Genomic DNA, 18,099 nt, shown 5'->3' with positions numbered 1-18,099 from the left:
ACCACTTGCATTCATGGTTTGGGAATTTTGTTGTACGTTATGAGAGAATTCTAAGGGGTGTATAGTTAAAATGATTTGCTTCTAAAGAACAACATTGAATTTGCAAACTTATTGTCTTTTATTCAAGAAATCTGTCGACAAAGAATTGAAAAGTCAATGACCGTAATAAGGTGGTGGGGTTTAATTGATATAAGGGCGTGGAAATAGCCCCCCTCTCAAACAAAATGCCGCGTAAATTTAAGTCACTATTCTTTGATTCAACTGTACGCACCCAACTTGAATCTGCAGCATTTCGGAACACACAGCATGTAGTAGAATAGAAGCCCGTCAGCATTTAACCACGGTGGAGTTAGAATGGTCCCACGGCTTTTCCCCATGACTTAATGAATACCAGAACATGTTGCAGTTAGAAGGACGTGCAAATAGGGGGCTTCAGCTTGGTACTACGCCTCACTTCTTGATTAATTTCAACACATCACCGATGAGATGTAAAGAACCAGTTACGAGGACCTGATAAGTACACCATAAATATTTGAATTCGGGAAGCAGGAGTAAGATTTATACATTTCAAGGTCACCAAAAATCTTATATGATCATAAAAAACACAATGCAGAGCATTACCTGAAAACGAACAGACTGACTTTTTCGGACACTGTCCCTGAGCCATTTTATAGCTGACGGGAGAGAGGGGAAGACTGCACTATTTTCACAACTTCTGACAGCCATTTCCGTATCATCTGTTAGTTCTTCAAAAACAGCGCCTGTGCTCTTCTCATCACCTCCTGCTAAAGTTAAAAAAGAGAAACACTTCAGAATGAGAAATACAAAGAACCTTCAGTGCACCCCAGAATTATGATCCATGTACATTTTGATTGAAAACCAAGGTAGAAGAGAATAACTTAATTGACATTTTATGTTATAACTCACTTACCTTTGTCACCCACCATTAGGTTTTCCCAAACTCTTTGAAGCACGAACTGCCATGACAAATCAACTTGAGAATCAGTCGCAGGTAAGGAATGCGAACCCACCTTGTTATACACTGATGTGTTTGGTACAAATAGAGCCTTCTTGAAGTATACACCTAAGATATCAACCAAATTGCCATAAATTCCTTTGAAAATAGAAACTGTATTTACAGAAACTTGATTGAAAATCCAATCAACAATTAAGGTTCTGACACCAATCAAGAGTAAAATTATCCATACTCTAAGTTCATCACCAATAAACTCATTGCAGATCTAAATTCCATGCACTTTATCATTTTTACGTACTAATAATTCTTAATCTATAAATTCATTTTAGATCTTTAAAGTTTACTGGATGGTAATATTTCTCTACAAAAATTGAGGAAATCGCATCAAATAATGCTTCTTGATGCTCACCATGACTAGCACATGTTTTCATCAGGTTCGGAAGAAGCAACTGAGGATCCCTCACTGACATACAATTAAACAGCAGTATCTGCAAGTATTTTTCAAGAATTTTTCTCAGTAATAGCAAGAAGAAAATGAAGCATCTCCAAGGCTTAATTTTTAATACTATAATATAAAAAAACACATTTGACTATTTATAAAAAAAATTGATCTTCCCAGTGTTCATGTCAACTCAGGATGCAAGGCTATTAATTCTAAACCAAATATAAATTGAAAATTTGGATATATGATGAAGTCTCCTGATCCAATCATAAAATCATCATGCACCCTATAAAGCACAAAATTGCGCAAGAAAGTGGATACAAATACCTAGCAAAAAAAGGAATTGAATGCCCATCGACTAAGTGACGATCAAGAGTTTTGTGCTCTACCTGTGTTGAATTCTTCCTGGATTTTCCATCAGGTTTCCTCTGTACCAAATCATGTGATGATCTGGAAACATCCAGTGGCTGACAACTCAAGATTTTTTCCTGGGAGTCACCCTTAATGGAAAGAGAAAACCATCTTGCGCATATTTCCATGCTTTCTGGGCTATGGGCACCGTCCAAATAGAACACAAGATCTTCAGGGCTTTCATTGTTATCGGGGACAATTTGAGCCCGTCCTTGTAAACTGACTGTAGCAGTTAGTCCTTTTATGAACTGCTCTGGCAGAGAGGTCTATTCCATCCGAATAATTATATAAATAATTATATAAATCAATCAACATAAAAATCATGAATGAAAAGAAGAACTGATCACTCATAGAACTTACAGTGTGTTCTGGGTATGGGACTTCAAGATGACCTGTCCTCTGAAGCCACGTAGAGGACAGTGCAATAGCGAGACCAGCATTAACATATTGGTGCTCCCCTTCAAGCCCAAGTTTGAAGCCATTCAGCAAATTGGCATCCAAAGGTCGTACCAGTTGAAGAGGTACCTGGAACCCAGCATGATTTTCTAAGCTCATTGAAGGAGGTGTACTGTTTGTTTTCCATTTGGCTCAAAACAAAGTAACTGCTTCAATAATGAATTAAAAACAGCTAAATTTGACTTGTCACAGTTTAACTCCTTAAACGTTGAGGATGTTGTTTCCTTGATATTGTAGCAAAAGATGTTACATAAATCCTTAGAATATGGCCAAACCCTAGTACAAGAACGGCATCTCTCAATTACAGAAAGGCCTCAAGTTCCTTCCAACATGGTAATTATGACATAGCAACTTTGCAGTCATTAATGAACCTAAATTTAGAATCCTAGGACTTCTGATAAACAATTCTATTAAACAGTATCAGTAGGTTTGCAAAACAACGCAAGTTGAGACTTAAGCAGCAGAGGACACTTATCGCTTAAACATATCAAACTTTTAATATGGAACCATGGGAAACTAAATCAATGAAGGGTAACATCTTGCAACCTACATTCAACTCAGAAGCCTTCTCTTCCAGTACACACATTGCTTCATCAGGTTGGGGCACAGTCAAGGCAGGAACCCCAGGCTGAAGTGAAAGAAAAATAAAAATGGACACAGTAATGGAAGTGAGTGTTAGTTCTGTCAAACATATTGCCAGTCATCATATCCTTTCAGGAAATGTAATTTTAAGGAGAACCTTGAAGATTCCAGCCTTCTCCCCAGCAATTGCTCCCAGAGTATTTCCTATGTATAGTATCCAGCAAAGAAAAGAAAAGCAATCATGCGTGTTAGACATAACTAATTTCAGAGCGGTGATGCGTGTTAGACATACATGTATGGGGAAATGTTCTCTTGTGGATATCTGCTATGACATGTTGTCAAACAGACAATTTGGGCCACACATGCAAACAAGAATCCCCTTAATTAATAGTCCAAATTGACAGTTCGATAGCATAACATACCAAACTATTAGGCAAGAGAGCATTTTCCAACATATATTATATTTATCATGATTATAGCATCCAATAGATAATTGTGTCACATTGCAAATGCAGAAAACATTTGCATATGTTTCTTTATAATTGTATCTTCAACTAAATGTATCAATTACTCACATGTAATTACGTAGGTTTGAGAAGGAGAAAACTAACCAAGAATCTCCATGTGGTCATATCCAAGGGAAGATACACCACAAACAACAGGTGCCTTAACCTGAAATGTTAAGGCATCTACACTTAGTTATTTTCAAAGTAACTGAATTAATGGAATTTGTACTCAAATACCATTACACATACCACATTTGTTGCATCATACTTTCCACCTAACCCAACCTCCAAGATAGCAACATCTACCTGCATGGAAGATTAAATTAAAAGCAATATTTCTGATTCACCATTGATATCAAGAACAGTTCGGACAGGAAGGATTATACATGAAAGCATCTAAAAAGATACGTATCAAACCTCTTCTGCAGCAAATATCTTGAAGGCAAGCAAGGCAAGGAAGCGAAAGTAGGAAGGCATTGGTATACCATCACTAGCTTTTTCCTGCATTTGAGATACACACACTTTGAGATAACCATCATGATTAAACAATTTAGGCAAAAACATTGAAAGAAAAAAGTTTGGGATAGAAGATAAGACAACATTTTACATTGATCAATATATAGTAGCATGAAAACGCGCAAATTCAAAAATATAAACACAGGCATAGAAAGGTTAAAAAGACGTCCAACAAAGATAACATGAATCAAACATGGATTACCATTAGTCTCTCAAAACACCACCAGAAATATGCTAAAAATTTCTCTTCGCTGATGTCCACACTGTACCATCCAACGAGAACAAGAAAATTTAATCAAGGACAAATCTAGAAGGCAACAGACAGAATAAAAATTCACTATGCTCTGTACTAAAGAACAAAAAGCACTAGATACTTTTGCAGTTCCAAAACTTGCAAAAGCACGCAAACATGAAATGGAACAGATGAACAATGACTTGATAACTACAACAACCAAGCAACTTCTTCAAAAATTATAGCTTTATTTGAATTTCAAAGAAAAACAATAGTGCATAGAAAAACATAAAATGATAATGATAATGCATAAAATTCACTTGTTAACATGGAAGTTATATAATATTACATGCATGCCAATATGAAACTCACCCATCCAAACGAAATCTTTCTCGAACATCAATGAGATGAGGAGATGTGAAAAGTCCTGTGCGAAAGCCACAATGGCGTAATATTGATTCTGTGAAGGTGCAGGTAGATCCCTTTTGCAACGCCCAAAAAGAAGAAAAGAATAATGAGTCCCATATCATACAGCAATAAGTGACTAAGCCAGTCTAAGTACAGAACCACACTACAAAGAGATGCTCTGTGAAAGATAAATTAAGAACTGAAAACAGGAAAACAGAATTTGTACCCAAAAAAAATTGCTATCTTGGTTTAATCAGTTAGAAGAAAAATTCGAAGAGCATGGTAGAAAAACTGGAGAGTGACCAAAACAAAAACTTTGCTACTGTGGTGAGATTGACACACAAAGCAAGAGTTGGTTCACTTTCTCGTACCAAAGTAAAATTATTTGGGTTCTCTAAGAAAGAAATAACAAATAAATAACAAGAAGATGCAAAATGAGTACCTTTCCTTTGGTGCCAGCCACATGAATAATCTTCAACTGTGAAATTGGCTCCTCTAACTCCAGTATCTACACAAATTGAATTTTTGGTTTCATTTGCCATTAATTTACTTGTAGATATCAGTTCAAATATGAAAGTATGTAATTTGGGAAGTAAAGAAAATTACTTTGAGATAGTCAGATAGCAGTTCGAAGCAGTCCCCGTTGTTGCTCGTATCGGCACGACTGCGTTTTGTGATTAAAGAGGACAAAGCATCCAATGCCTCTTCATAAGGAGTTGGTTTCGAAGAGCCATCGCCACCTTCAAAAGTCAGACATGCATAATTTAATGCCACTAACAGAGGCATGAACAGCAACAAACGGAAAGGAGAAGAAGAAGGAGATGGTGGGTTGTGTTGTATTTACCTTCTCCCATGGCGACTTGGGTTGGTTTAGATCTGAATCAAATCGAAAGTTACATATATTTAAGGGTGGGTATTATGCAGAACAAGATTATGGGATTGGGGTTGAAAGGTGGAAAAATAAGCAAGCAAGGAATAAGACATGGTGATGACGAGCGACCGAAACAAACCACTTCGCAGTGCGTTGGATTCTTCCGACTGTCTTAGTCGCGGGTTTTTATTTTTTTTGTTTACCTGCCGTTAGATCCCATCCAACGGCAAATAATGATTCAACCCTTAATTAATAAAAACACTGTCCAAATTTCAATTATACCATATAAAAAAACAATTAATGACTCTCAATCTATTTTTAGGATCTTTTCGATTGGAAAGGAGGATAAGAGTATTTCCAATCGATATGTTAAAAGTGACATTAACGTCTAGAAATAACATCTCTTATCACTCCAACTGAATTGTCAAAGCTGATGTAGAATGAAGGCTAAAAGTTCATCTATTACTTTTGATATCCCAAAAGTAAGATGTCAAATGAATTTTTTTTTTCTTTCCTTTTTTTCTTTTTTATCTTGAAATATTTGACTATTATAATAATTATTTATTTGACATATTGTGTCGAGTGTAAAACTGTGTAAATGTCAAATTGCCACATTAGCCATCAAATTTAAATTTAATGTTTGGTATTTGACATCTCCCTTGGAGATGCTCTAATATGCTAAACTCACACACAATAAATGAATACTAGAATTCAAACCCACAACCTTACTTGAAGAAACAATTACTCCAAATCAATATATTAATAAATTTTTTGCAATGTCTCGATCTTAAACATAAAGAAGTTTTGTCAATGCATTGTTTAATTTTATGTATAAATTCTCTTATGTGTACCACGAAACTAGTTAATTTTTGCTTCGTTACTTATGAAAAGAAATGAACAAACCAAATGGGACACTAAATAAATAGTTTGATTTAGTTATTTGAGACGTTATCAAACCAGTCGGAATCATAATATTACATTGCGCCTCTCGAGTCCCATCCATCAACTGTGCAAGGCTTTGTCCCTCAACCCAAGTTCCCAACCGTATCAAGCGGTGAGTAGAATCTCAATCGGTTAAAATTACATACATACATATACTCTCTAAAACAAACTGACAAAATTCATTCCATCATCCAACGGCGATTAGAATCACTAAGCCGATTCTCTCCGCACGTATCTGATGGTGTGCCGTCTCAACCACAGCTGATACATCAACGTATGAAACGAATCCAACGGCTGCGGTGTCTCATTCCACACAAAATGCCGACTCGCAGTCACGCCCAACCCCTTCATTTTCTCATGCCGGTCCCCGCACGTGCGAGCCAGCACACGCTTTAGTTCCCCAACCCCTCTACGTTCCACGAATACCGTGATCTCCTGCCACCTCAGCACGTCCGAGAACGGCAGGTCCTGGATCGGACGGTCAGTAACCACCGCGGGCACACACCCGAAACGCAACGCCTCGCCGATACCCGAAACGTCGCCTCCTCCATACTCGAACAAACAGAACTTACTGCTGGCGATTCTCTCCGCATAAGAATTCAGATCCGACGGTTCGGATTCGATCAGAAACTCCGGTTCGCTGCTCAATTCGTTGACCAACGTTGACTCCTTTAGCCAATTGAACCTGGCGTAGCCCAAAAACCTCGTCGTTTTGTTTGTTGGTGCGTGAGAGCTCGCGAGCGGAGGGAGGGAAATGTCCTTGTGAGGTATGAACTTACCGGCCGGCGTCGGAAAGCACGAGATCTGGATCGAGTTTTTCTTGAGCTCGACGAGATTTCGGTCCGATTCGTACCCGATACCCGCACAGGACAGGTAAAAATGGTCAGCTCCGAGGGTGCGGTTCCAGTAGGGAAGATCATTGCGAAGGCCTCTGATGAGACGCGCGATGGAGCGCGTGGAGAGATCGGAAGGGAAGGGGACGAAGAAGAGATGGGCTTGCTCAGCGTCTTGAGTGACGAAGACGCTATCTTGGAGAGCCAGAGTGGTGTAGAAGAGGGACTGAGATGGAGAGTTGAAGGTGAAGGGCGTGTTGGGGTTGTAGATGAAGATTTTGAAAGATTTGAGCATGTTTTGGTAGTTTGGGAAGATTGTGGTGGGTGAGAGGTATGGGGAAGGGAGATGGGGTTTGGAGTGAGTGGTGAGGAAAGTGAAGAGAGAGAAGTAGAGGAGGAGGAGGAGGAAAATGGTGGTGAGTGACATTTTTGGAAAACCAAACGAGGCCTTAATTGGACTGAACTTGAGTTGAAACCTCACTCTGTATCCCTAGTTTTTTGGTTTAGAAATGCAGAGAAGGTAATGCGAGAGGTTGAAGACGAAGCCTAACTGCCAAAATGCCCGACGAAGCAGGGTAAAGTGCTGGCAAGGGTGTAACTTCTTCAATTATTTTATGATTTGTAACAAAGACTGATTGAAACAGTAAGATTTAAGGAGAGTTTGGGATTGCTGTGAATTTTAAAAAAAGTTGTTTTTGCTGTGCTTTGAAAATAATTAGCTGTAAAGTAAAGCAGCTCCATGTTTGGTAAATAATATTTGTAAAGTGCTGTTAGTATAAAAAGCAGTGTCAAAACCGTTTGGTAAATTTTAATATAAAATTGTTGTAACTGTGAATAATGATTAAAATATACATGATGTTAAAAGTGTTATGTACTAATCATGTGGTGGTAGTGGTAGTAGTAGTAATGGAGTGGAGGTAGTGGTGGTGATGAAGGTGGAGTTAGTGGTACCACCACTACCACCAACACCACGTCGCACAGCGCTCAGGAGCCCACGTGTAAAATCGTATGGCCGTGCGGCTATACTGTTTTAATAAATTTTAAAAACTGAGTATAGCCATGCAGCTGTACGATTTTTTAATTTAAAAAAAAGTACCCCCGCGATTAGGCACCATGTGTCAAAACAAGTCTATTTTTTAAAAAAATAATAAAAACAATGAGTATAGCCGGGTGGCTATACTATTTGTTACTCTAACCTAATTTAAGATGTATTGTTAATCGGGTATAGTCCCATGGGAAGAGGTTTTGACTTACAGATAAGTAATCTTATGTTTGAACCTCTATGACACATTGATAGTGTGTGTTTGATAAACCTCCTCCTCTTATAGTTTAGGATATTACTTGTATTGTAAATAAATAAATAAAATATGCAAAACATATTTATACAACCCTATTTCTTGACAAAGCGTTCTAATCTAATATACAAAATATATTCAAACAACCCCATATATTTTGTCAAAGTGTTTTTCTAAGTTCATACATAATATAGAGAGAGATGGATCAAACTCGGGTGCAAGAGGACGAGCATACTATCTTTACCAACTAGCATAATTCATATTTAAATACAATCCTATGTCACTAAAATATAAAAATACAATAACAAGAAGAGTTTTTCTATTTAAACTGACAGGACCCGACCCAATTTCCACTTTGGAATTCGAACCAAGTCCTGTGCGTGTCCGACACCTGGCAAATGTCGGGCACAAATGACCTTTTTACCCTTCTTACTTCAAATTCTCTTTAAAATTTCCGTAGACTTCTGCCGAAAATTCGGCAGAGTCTCCCCTGTATTTTGACCATTCCCAAAACGTTTCACCTGTCAAACAATCTCAGAAACCCTACCAACAGCCAGACTAAGTCAACAAACAGATTCCAACCTCAGTTCCTTATGTTCAACATGATATCAGAGCATTTTCTAGGGTTTTCAAGGTTGCAAGGATTTTCTGCAAAACTTTACCTTGGCGCGGAAACTATAATTGGCCCGGTGGTGGATCCCGCGTACTTCTACGGCCTGGGGGCGAAAAACAAGTTGAAAATGTGAGTGGACCAAAATAATGTTCTTCAAAAATAATTCTCATAACCATAATATCCCCCATTATAAAAGAAATTTAGCTGAATAAAACTAAATACTTACTTTTTATATCACGCATAGTCAATTCAAGGCATTCTATATCAGTCATATTCAAGCTCGAAAGTTTCATACAAAAACCTGAATTCAAAGCTTTCATAAAAGTACTGAAATCAAACGCGTATAAAAACTCTGTACTCAGACTTTCATAACTGAATAAATATAAAGGGATCTATGTCCGAAAAATCAGAAAAACTGATTTATAATAGCTGAAAATCAACATTTAATAAAGAAACTCAGAATCCTTTGAAAATACCACCAGTATGTACATTTCCGTCAATTCCCTGGCAATCACACAGACTTACCCGAGCCGCAAACTGGCGAAATCAGGGGACTATGATCAGCCTGTCCCGCCGGCAGATTCCTCGATGACACCAAGTCAACTAGTCGCTCTGGCATGCAGGGGACCGTAGTCAGCCTGATCCGCAATCCTGGCAGGTCTCGGGGACATAAAGTCCCGAGCCGCAATCCTGGCAGGTCTCGGGACACCAAGAAGCCGCAAATCCTGGCAACGGTCCGAGCGTCACAAACTCGTGAGGCAAGTCAAGTGCTCTGAACTATAATCAGACTGGATGTCCGTAGACATCGGTCCGACTCTGGGTAATCACCATAAAGAAAAACGGGTACGAGGTGGTTTTAAAATAATATCTTTTTAAAAATAAATATCTGAATAATAACTGTATACTGCTGCGGTCTTAACTGATTCAAAACTCAAACTCTGTTTCTGTAACTGGTAAATAAGCAGCACCGACTTATAGCATTATTACTGTACTGCTCAGACTGAATGATTACTCAAATAAACTCATTTATAAAACTCATGTAGAGCACATGTATTTATAAAGAAGGTTTCTTAGATTGGAAGAGCCTTACTCGATCGATTTGGTGGAGATCGAGCTGGACAAACCTAGAGTTGAGGTAGGTTGTGATAGGTACCCACGTTTGTGGTTCCCTTTCTAAGGAACTATAAAATACTTTTGGCCAAATTACCATTTTGAGACCATGTTATGAGTGTGAACTGTGTATAAGCGAAATGATTACAAATAAATAAAATATGCGAGGGCAATTAAAAAGATATTTTCCTTAGATATGATATGACATAAACCCCGCACTTCTCTTTGTTCACCCCAACTTCTAATTCAATTTTTTTCAATTTCTAAGAAAATTATATCTTCCCAAACTACCCCTAAATACACACCAAGCACCTCATCAACCTCGCACCCTGCTATCTTGCCCCTCACTACTCTAAGTACACATCAACCTTATAATTACAACAATTCTTTAATCACAACATCCTCAATAATTCTGTTGGAGGAGTCTCAAACCAAGAAATAATCTCACATTACATATCTCAATTGACGACCCACAAGCCACTATTTGCATACCGTATTTAGGTTTGTGAAGAGAATATGAGAGTGTAATAGGTTTCTTAGATTGGAAGAGAAGAGTAATCTGACAATAGAGTGTAGATGAGTTTGTGTTTTTCTAAAACTTAATATGAAGAGTGATGGAATATGTGTATAGATGTACTAGGGTTAAATATTTAGTTGAATGACTTTTTTTGTCTTTTTGTACAATAATAAAACTTAAAAGCTTAATGATTTAAGTATTATAGTGAACAAAGAAAAGTATGAGGTTTAAATAAAAAACTCTAACAAGAATCAAAGCATAATGAAAGTTGTGTTGTAAAGGGAGAGATAAAGCCCATGATGTATTAGTCAAAAGCTTAACGATGATGTTGAAAGCTTAGTCAAAAGCTTAATGATGATGTTGGAAGCTTAATGATGATGTTGGGTAGTTAAGCCATCAAATTTGCCTATAAGAGAGTAACAGATTTGAGTCCATGACCAACAACAAGAGAGAGAGATCAGAGACAACAGTAAGACACTGACATGAATAAGTTGCTTTAAAGAATATTTTAAACGGCTATACGCTTTAAAAATAAAAATATAAGCAAATTAAAAAACATATAACCGCTCGGTCGTACTATTTAAAATTAAAAAAATAAACACTATAGTATAGCCGCTCGGCTTTATTCTTCCCTCCTTTTCATTTCATTTCATTTTTTGGATCGTCTTCTTCCCTCCGTCTTCTTCCCTTAAATCTCTCTCGTCGGCCACAGATTCCACCCCCAAAAAAGAAAAAGGGAAACAAGAACTCAGGTAATTCTGAACTTCGATGTAAATATAAGAAATTTGGGAATAGATGATATTCCACTGTGTGTATATATATATATATATATCAAAATATACAGTATACAGTCCCATATAAATGTTCAAAGATGCCCAATATCAATTAATTATAAGAATAAAGCATATGCCAAAGGTACAATGATTTCTACGATGTAAAGGGTAAATCCCACGACCTGACCACCCCATCCTCACCCATAGCCACCCGTCCCCACCCGCCCCCACCCTCTCATTCTATTTGACGACCGCCTGCCAAGTACCTAAGCAAAAAACAAACAGCACATAGAGTGCTCTCCCTGCCAACATATCAATAATCCTATTGACACACTGTCCAACCTCATTTGGGTGGGCCTCTAATGGGCTGCCATGTCGGCAGGCCCAAGGATAGAAGTCGGTGGCTGTTCTCCTACAAAAGGGACTCTCTCCTCTTGCTGGAGAGGGACCCTAAAAATAGACAAGGAGTCAAGAGAAGAAAGTGGTCTCGGCAACTCTCTCTCATTTCCTCTAGATCTCTCTCCTCTCCCATTTGTAAAGGCTCTAGCCTATCCCTATGTAATCTCTACACATATATACAAATACAACAATCAGTGGATGTAGCCTGATTTTATGGGTGAACCACTCAATCTCTTTGTTCTACCTGTATGATTGTGATATTAAGGCTGTCCCAAAATTACAAGTTCAACATTTGGCGTCGTCTGTGAGAACCACATAGAAGTTCATGTCGTTCACGTCGCCACTGAGCCAGCAACCATCTCTGGCCACGGTATCTCCATCCTTTCTGTTTCAAATCATTTAGGCACCAAGCTTAACCGATTCACAGCATCAAATCCAAAACATGAGAAAACAAGAGGAACCTTTTACCAGGAATTAATCAAGCCACCCAATGAAGAGAAGAACCAAAGCAAAACAATGAAGAGAAGAAAAACTGGAGCAGCAACCGGCTCGGTCGCCGACGCCGACCACCGCTGCTACCATGCCAGTCACTCACCATCCTAGCATCCAAGTTAAGGCAGTTTTCGGGGTCTTTGTCGACACCCCAAACGCCACCAAGCTCCTTGTCCTCGCCATGGAAAAACGGTCACATAGCTCTCATCTGCTTCCACATCCACTCCACCATCAAAGCCTCGCTCCAATCTCCCATCCTTGGAAACAAACATGAAACAAAGAAAAGGAGGCAGCTCTCTGCAATGCTCTGTTTCTCCGGAAACCAGAGCCGCCACCTCCTCACACTCCATTCTCCTCTCGACTGAGATCACCCATTACAAGATATCTTCATCTCAACAAAATATCTGTTATGGACTGCATAATATTAATATCTATTTCTATAAATATCTAAACATAAATATCTAGGTATAATATCTCAACTTAATATCTGTGATGGGTAGTCATAGCATAATATCTTATGATATTGTTATTAAATGTCGGTAAATAAACTAAAGGGCTTATCCAATATATCCTTACCATTTTTATTTTCTAAACATATATCCATCATTTTATAAATTTACGTGTAAAATTCAATTTCAAACTTAAACCAGTAGGATATAAACGATCGTATTATTCTTATGTTTTTTATATCCTTATCATCATACTTCATATTTTAATTATAATTTATTTCAAACATTTCATTAACTGCCACAATTGTAATTAAAACTCCCTATTAATAGCATATCACTCACCCCATTTCTTTTGATTGCCATTCCCTCTAACATGCAAATAAAAAAAAAATGTAAATTACATATCCAATAATGTACATATGAAAAATATAAATATAAATATATCCGTATAAAAATATAGGTATATTATTTACAAAAAGAATTAACAAAAATAGGTCAATTACTTTGTAATTAAAATTTCCATACATTTTTCATAAATTAAAAATAGATATACAATAATTTATAGAAAATAGGTACATTATTTAGAAGGAAAAAAAGAAGTTCATTATGCTAGGTAAATTCTTTTATTAAGTATACATTATTAGAGAAAAAGATAGGTTCATTATATTAGGTAAATTGTTTTACTAGGTACATTATTATAACAAAGTTGGTGAAGGTAGGTGGAGGCAATGAAGCTTGACAGAAGTTGATAGACTCGACAAAATTAATGGAGACAATGAAGGCCAATTAACAGCTATGCTTAATTTATAATTACCCGTTCCAAAATAAAAAGAAATCTTGTATCCTTTTTTCATGAATCATGGTATGATTGGTTATTGATATATAATGATATTTGTAAAAGTTAATAATCAACCGTCTGGGTGGTGTAGTTGGTTATCACGTTAGTCTCACACACTAAAGGTCCCCGGTTCGAACCCGGGCTCAGACACTTTTTTCAAATTTCTATTTTTTAATTTTTAATTTTTAATTTTTTTTCAGTTGATTACTGATGGGCCTGAGATTGGAGCAGGATTACATGAAAACCGCCCAAAAAGCACATGTGATACCCATCACCCAGTCATGTGCAACAGTTGGAAAGCAAAAGTAAACGCGCGCGCACAAACGACGAATTAAGAGGCGCGTGGCGGTACAGCTGGCGAACTTATACCGGTCAGTCTCTCGTTCTCTGTGTTCCTTCCAATTTACGAAAAGCAACGTCTAGGGCTCGTCTCTGCGTCAGTTTCAGAGCTCTCCAGAGACCTCGAGCCCGTAATCTCAATCCAAGTCTCTGCCCTCCGACTCTCTGAGCTACAAAGCAGAGCTTCTCTCTCGCTTCCTTTGTGTTAGGGTTTTCTTCTCAATGGACGAGTCCTACGCTGGCCTCCCTACCAGCCATTTACTCGGCTCAGTCCCTGTAAGTTCTGATTGATTTTATTTTTGTTTCATTTTATATAATTCGCGTGCACAAATTCACGAATCTTCAAATCGACCTTGTTTGCTTGGAAAAGGTGAATTAACTTTATCTAGATTCTCATTGCGTAAATGTTATTGTAAATTGTAAGCTACCTTGTCGTTCTGTTTGTTTCCTGAGAAAATGAGGAAAAGTAAAGGAGAGGAAAGAAAATTTGTAGTCCTAGATGATCAATAGCTTAGAGACATTGTCGGTTTAATTAATCTTCTCCTTGAAATTTTTACCCCTTTTTCTGAGCTGTCGTGTGTAGCTTACAATTAGTTATAGTTTAAATTAAGCTACCTATAGAAAATGTAATTACATTCTGTTGAGAAATTTCTTAGTAACTCTTCTTTTTAAGAAAGATTTTAATTAATGCATCGCCCTTTCTCTTTTTGGATCATATCCTTTTGAGCTGACTTCTTTAATGATGAAAGAGTAGCTTCTTTTACAAACTTGCTTCCGATGTGCTTATACTAGGCCACTGAAAGTAGTTGTAGTCCTTTTTGTTGTTGTTGTTTCCCTTTTCTGATATCGAATAATTTACACATTCTTTGGTTTACCTTTTTATTTTTTATTTTTCTCATTTCGATAGGCTGTCGTAAGTGAAGATAAAGATAAGAATACCACAAGCTATGAAGGTATGAGACTTGCCCGCTATTTTATAAATTGTTTCCTAGTTTCTAATTTATCTCAATACTTTATTCTTCACATTTAAAGGTTCACCTCAATTATTTTTTTTCCCTACTTTGAAGAATTTTCTCTGAATTCATGCAGCACCTGAAGCTAACTTGCAAATCTTCCCCCCAAATAATGGAGGAGAGAAAGGGCGTGGTTATCAAACTGTTGGAAGTACAAGTGGTATGACATTCAAATTTATAATTTACATTCAAATGTTTTATATATGGGTTTTATCGCTTAAGAATACAGAGTAGAACTTAGTCGCCCAATCATCCTCATTTTTTTCTGGAGGATGTAGTATTTTGGGTGCTTTTTAGGTACACTAAAACAACTTTGTAACAGACTAAGAGTGTTAAATTTGGTTGCCATAAAAGGATGAAACTAAAATTAATCAGTAGCGGAACAAAATTTGGAGACATTTTCTACTTTCTATACTGCACGTTGTTCTTGGGGAGTTCCGAAGTATTTGACCTGTAGTTTTTCTTCATTGCAGATTGAAGTTTTAGGAGTGTCCTTGTGACTGTGTATGAGTTTTCATTTACGATATTAAAGTTCTTATGCTTTCTTGTGACTGTGCTCTGTTATCTTCTCCAAATTATGTAGATGGGGCTATATAAATGAAAGACAAAAATGTATATAACTCTAAAGAAATACATCTATTTGATACATTTTCTTGTGTTCATCACCTTACTATTCTGTCTGTCTAGCAATTTGATGACAGAGAGTGGTTTTCGATTGCCATTTGCAGTTTACCATATCAAATAGAATCTTTTAGAGTTTGTACTCTTGAATTTGACTTCCTTGTTTTATATCTGGTGCATACGTTTGAAAGGCATTGTCATCTTTCATGAGAGTGTAATACTTTTTCACTTTATTTTGAATTGAGTGGCAGTAGGAGTGTGGTTTACTGATGTAATGGTTTTGATTTTGACCATATCTACTTCTTACATGCATACTTAATCTATTGCTTGTTTGGGCCATCAAATCAAATTTTGAAAGGATTTCTGGTGGATTTTCTCCTCTCTTTTTTTATTTTTTATTTTCCTTTCTATGCATATTTAACCTGCCTTAAAAAAAAGTAACTATTTTTCCCTCTTAACTCTGTAAAGTTGCATATTGATTTCATTTGCAATGCCTGCCACTTTTTCTACTGTTTTAATGATCTCTCGTTCTTTCTATCCATGCAGAAACATTTGAACAACAACCGGCGAACAACTGGAGAGGAGTATTTAATATCTCATCATACACACAATACTTCAATGTGGATACAGACGTTGTCCTAAACAGATTGCTTAGTTCTTTATATCCCCATGGTGGAGATTTTTTCAGCAAAATTGATGCCAACCCTGATTTGTGAGTTTCTGATCTTTGGTTTCTCTTATATTATATGCGCACTTTCACTTTGAGTTTTAAGTTTGCATTGCCTCATCTGTAAGCATTATGTTAATCAGAAGGAGGAAATGTAGCTACATGCAAAAAAGATGGAGTAGCTAATCATATGGCAGTATGTTTTTTATATTGATACAGCACTGAGTTAACATGAGCATATAATATTTGGCTTTTTTTGTGTGAATTTTTGTAATGTGTCAGATATGGGCTAATCTGGATCTCCACTACGTTAGTGTTTGTGCTTGCTGCACTTGGAAACTGTGCCACCTACCTCATGGAAAAGCACAGTGATAGCAGTACTTCTTGGGCCTTTAATGTCAGTTACATGAATTTGGCAGCTTTTTCAGTCTACGGTTATGCAATTTTGGTGCCATTGGCATTTTATTTCTTGCTTCACTATCTGGGCTCAAATGCCAGCCTTGTTCGATTTTGGTGTATGTGGGGATACTCTCTCTTCATATTTGTTTTAGCCTCTGTAAGTACATGCCTTCTCTGCTTTGGTATCAGTTTTGTCTTTTGTTTTCCCCCTTTTTTGACTCTCCAATTCAATGTTATTAAACCATTGGAAGGACAATGGCAGAAATAAGTAAATTCTTTTGACCAAAAGAAAGAAAAAGAGAGAAGGTAAAATCTTCTTATGCAGAGGTGCTTAATCGGAACCCAAGTTCTGTTTAAGCTCAGATTAGAAACTTCCTGGTCTTGGGGGTAAACAAGATTGAGGAACAATTCATCAAGGGCATTTCTTGCTCCCAGGTCACCTTTATGTATTTTGATTGCCAACCCAAATATTGTCTTACCCAAAAGGGAGAAATCCTATTCCTGGTTGAAAGTTATTAATTTATAACTTATAATATGTTATTCTTGTAATCATCTGATACTTATTTCCCTGGACTATTCAGTTTTTGTTGCTTATCCCGGTTGAGGCTTTTCGGTGGATCATTATAATTCTTGTTGGTGCTGCCTCCTCATGCTTTGTTGCCTTCAATCTCAAGACTTATATCGAAGGGAATGATGTTGTGGTGATCGCCGCATTTCTCTTGCAACTGGCTCTGGCAATCTTCTTTAAGGTCTACTTCTTTCCGTGAGCATTTCTAAGTGCAGTCAGTCTCTGAATTCTGAATTTCAAACAACCACATTCACTTGATTTCGGGGTATTTGATTTAGACATTGACTGGAATGGCACTTCTCTAGAGGTGGGTTTTCCTGTGTATTCAAATTACTCACTTGGTTGTATTGTAAGTTCATTGAAGAGCTCGTGACATGGCCGGGTTTAAATTTTTTGAAGAGATAAAAGTGTGGCTCTAATGAGTAGGACTTAGTTTGTATGGTTTTGTATTGGCTTAAGTAGAGAGAGCATATATTGATATTTGTATTTCACGCTTTTCTCAATCTTAGAATTTTTCTCCATCAAACCTGAGTCTGTAAATAAATAAGGTCTTCAGAGAAATTGTTGTGGTAATTTTCACATCAAGTTTATTTCTTATCTACTCTTAACAAGATGAATTTGTTTTAGCTATCAAGAAAACTGGTTCCTCCTTGAAAAGAACAAGGTGCAAATAGGAAAATACTTCCCTCATTCCCCACCTCTCCCCTCCACCCCCCCGGGGCGCGTGCGCGCGTATGTTGGAGTTCCTACATTCCTATCAATGGCAGTTTGAACATGTATGATTTGAGGAAGTAGGATCTCCTTCCATGAAAGGAAGCAAGCAATATCAGG

At 37.2% G+C, this 18,099-nt stretch overlaps 3 protein-coding genes and 1 non-coding gene across 10 annotated transcripts; 2 read left to right on the top strand and 2 right to left on the bottom strand.

The window, feature by feature from the left end:
* Nucleotides 1-99: 99 nt before the first annotated feature.
* Nucleotides 100-5,580, bottom strand: LOC117617247 (folylpolyglutamate synthase). 6 transcript variants are annotated; one of them, XM_034346547.1, is made up of 16 exons: nt 5,374-5,580; nt 5,136-5,269; nt 4,972-5,037; nt 4,494-4,603; nt 4,092-4,152; nt 3,791-3,874; nt 3,623-3,679; nt 3,479-3,539; nt 3,025-3,071; nt 2,836-2,913; nt 2,190-2,354; nt 1,808-2,095; nt 1,386-1,464; nt 932-1,084; nt 622-782; nt 100-510 (listed from the first exon to the last, which is right to left on the bottom strand). In XM_034346547.1, the coding sequence occupies exons 1-16, from the start codon at nt 5,381-5,383 to the stop codon at nt 451-453; spliced, it is 1,614 nt and encodes a 537-aa protein (XP_034202438.1). In that variant the 5' UTR covers nt 5,384-5,580; the 3' UTR covers nt 100-450. The 6 variants fall into 6 exon arrangements, 5 of the variants coding, with proteins under 5 accessions (XP_034202438.1, XP_034202437.1, XP_034202439.1 ...); XM_034346546.1 differs by having other exon boundaries at nt 622-785; nt 5,374-5,536; XR_004584316.1 differs by lacking the exon at nt 1,386-1,464 and having other exon boundaries at nt 622-785; nt 5,374-5,536.
* Nucleotides 5,581-6,307: 727 nt separating this feature from the next.
* LOC117617249 (probable glycosyltransferase At5g20260) lies at nt 6,308-7,768 on the bottom strand. The gene has a single exon (XM_034346551.1). It carries the CDS (start codon nt 7,600-7,602, stop codon nt 6,553-6,555), a length of 1,050 nt encoding a protein of 349 aa, XP_034202442.1. The 5' UTR covers nt 7,603-7,768; the 3' UTR covers nt 6,308-6,552.
* A 5,637-nt stretch (nt 7,769-13,405) lies between these two features.
* LOC117619940 (protein YIPF1 homolog) lies at nt 13,406-17,865 on the top strand. Of its 2 annotated transcripts, none has more exons than XM_034350017.1 (6): nt 13,406-14,276; nt 14,908-14,953; nt 15,090-15,173; nt 16,181-16,346; nt 16,584-16,698; nt 17,282-17,829. In XM_034350017.1, exons 1-6 carry the CDS (start codon nt 14,223-14,225, stop codon nt 17,465-17,467), a joined length of 651 nt encoding a protein of 216 aa, XP_034205908.1. In that variant the 5' UTR covers nt 13,406-14,222; the 3' UTR covers nt 17,468-17,829. The 2 variants fall into 2 exon arrangements, with proteins under 2 accessions (XP_034205908.1, XP_034205907.1); XM_034350016.1 differs by having other exon boundaries at nt 13,410-14,276; nt 16,584-16,857; nt 17,282-17,865.
* Nucleotides 13,738-13,811, top strand: TRNAV-CAC. Its single transcript has one exon. It is a non-coding gene; the product is annotated as a tRNA-Val (tRNA).
* Nucleotides 17,866-18,099: the final 234 nt, after the last annotated feature.

The sequence above is a fragment of the Prunus dulcis genome, chromosome 2, assembly GCF_902201215.1.
Source record: "Prunus dulcis chromosome 2, ALMONDv2, whole genome shotgun sequence".
Classification (NCBI taxonomy): Eukaryota; Viridiplantae; Streptophyta; class Magnoliopsida; order Rosales; family Rosaceae; genus Prunus; species Prunus dulcis.
The sequence above is the reverse complement of the archived record's forward strand: the minus strand, read 5'-3'. Positions and strand labels throughout refer to the sequence as shown.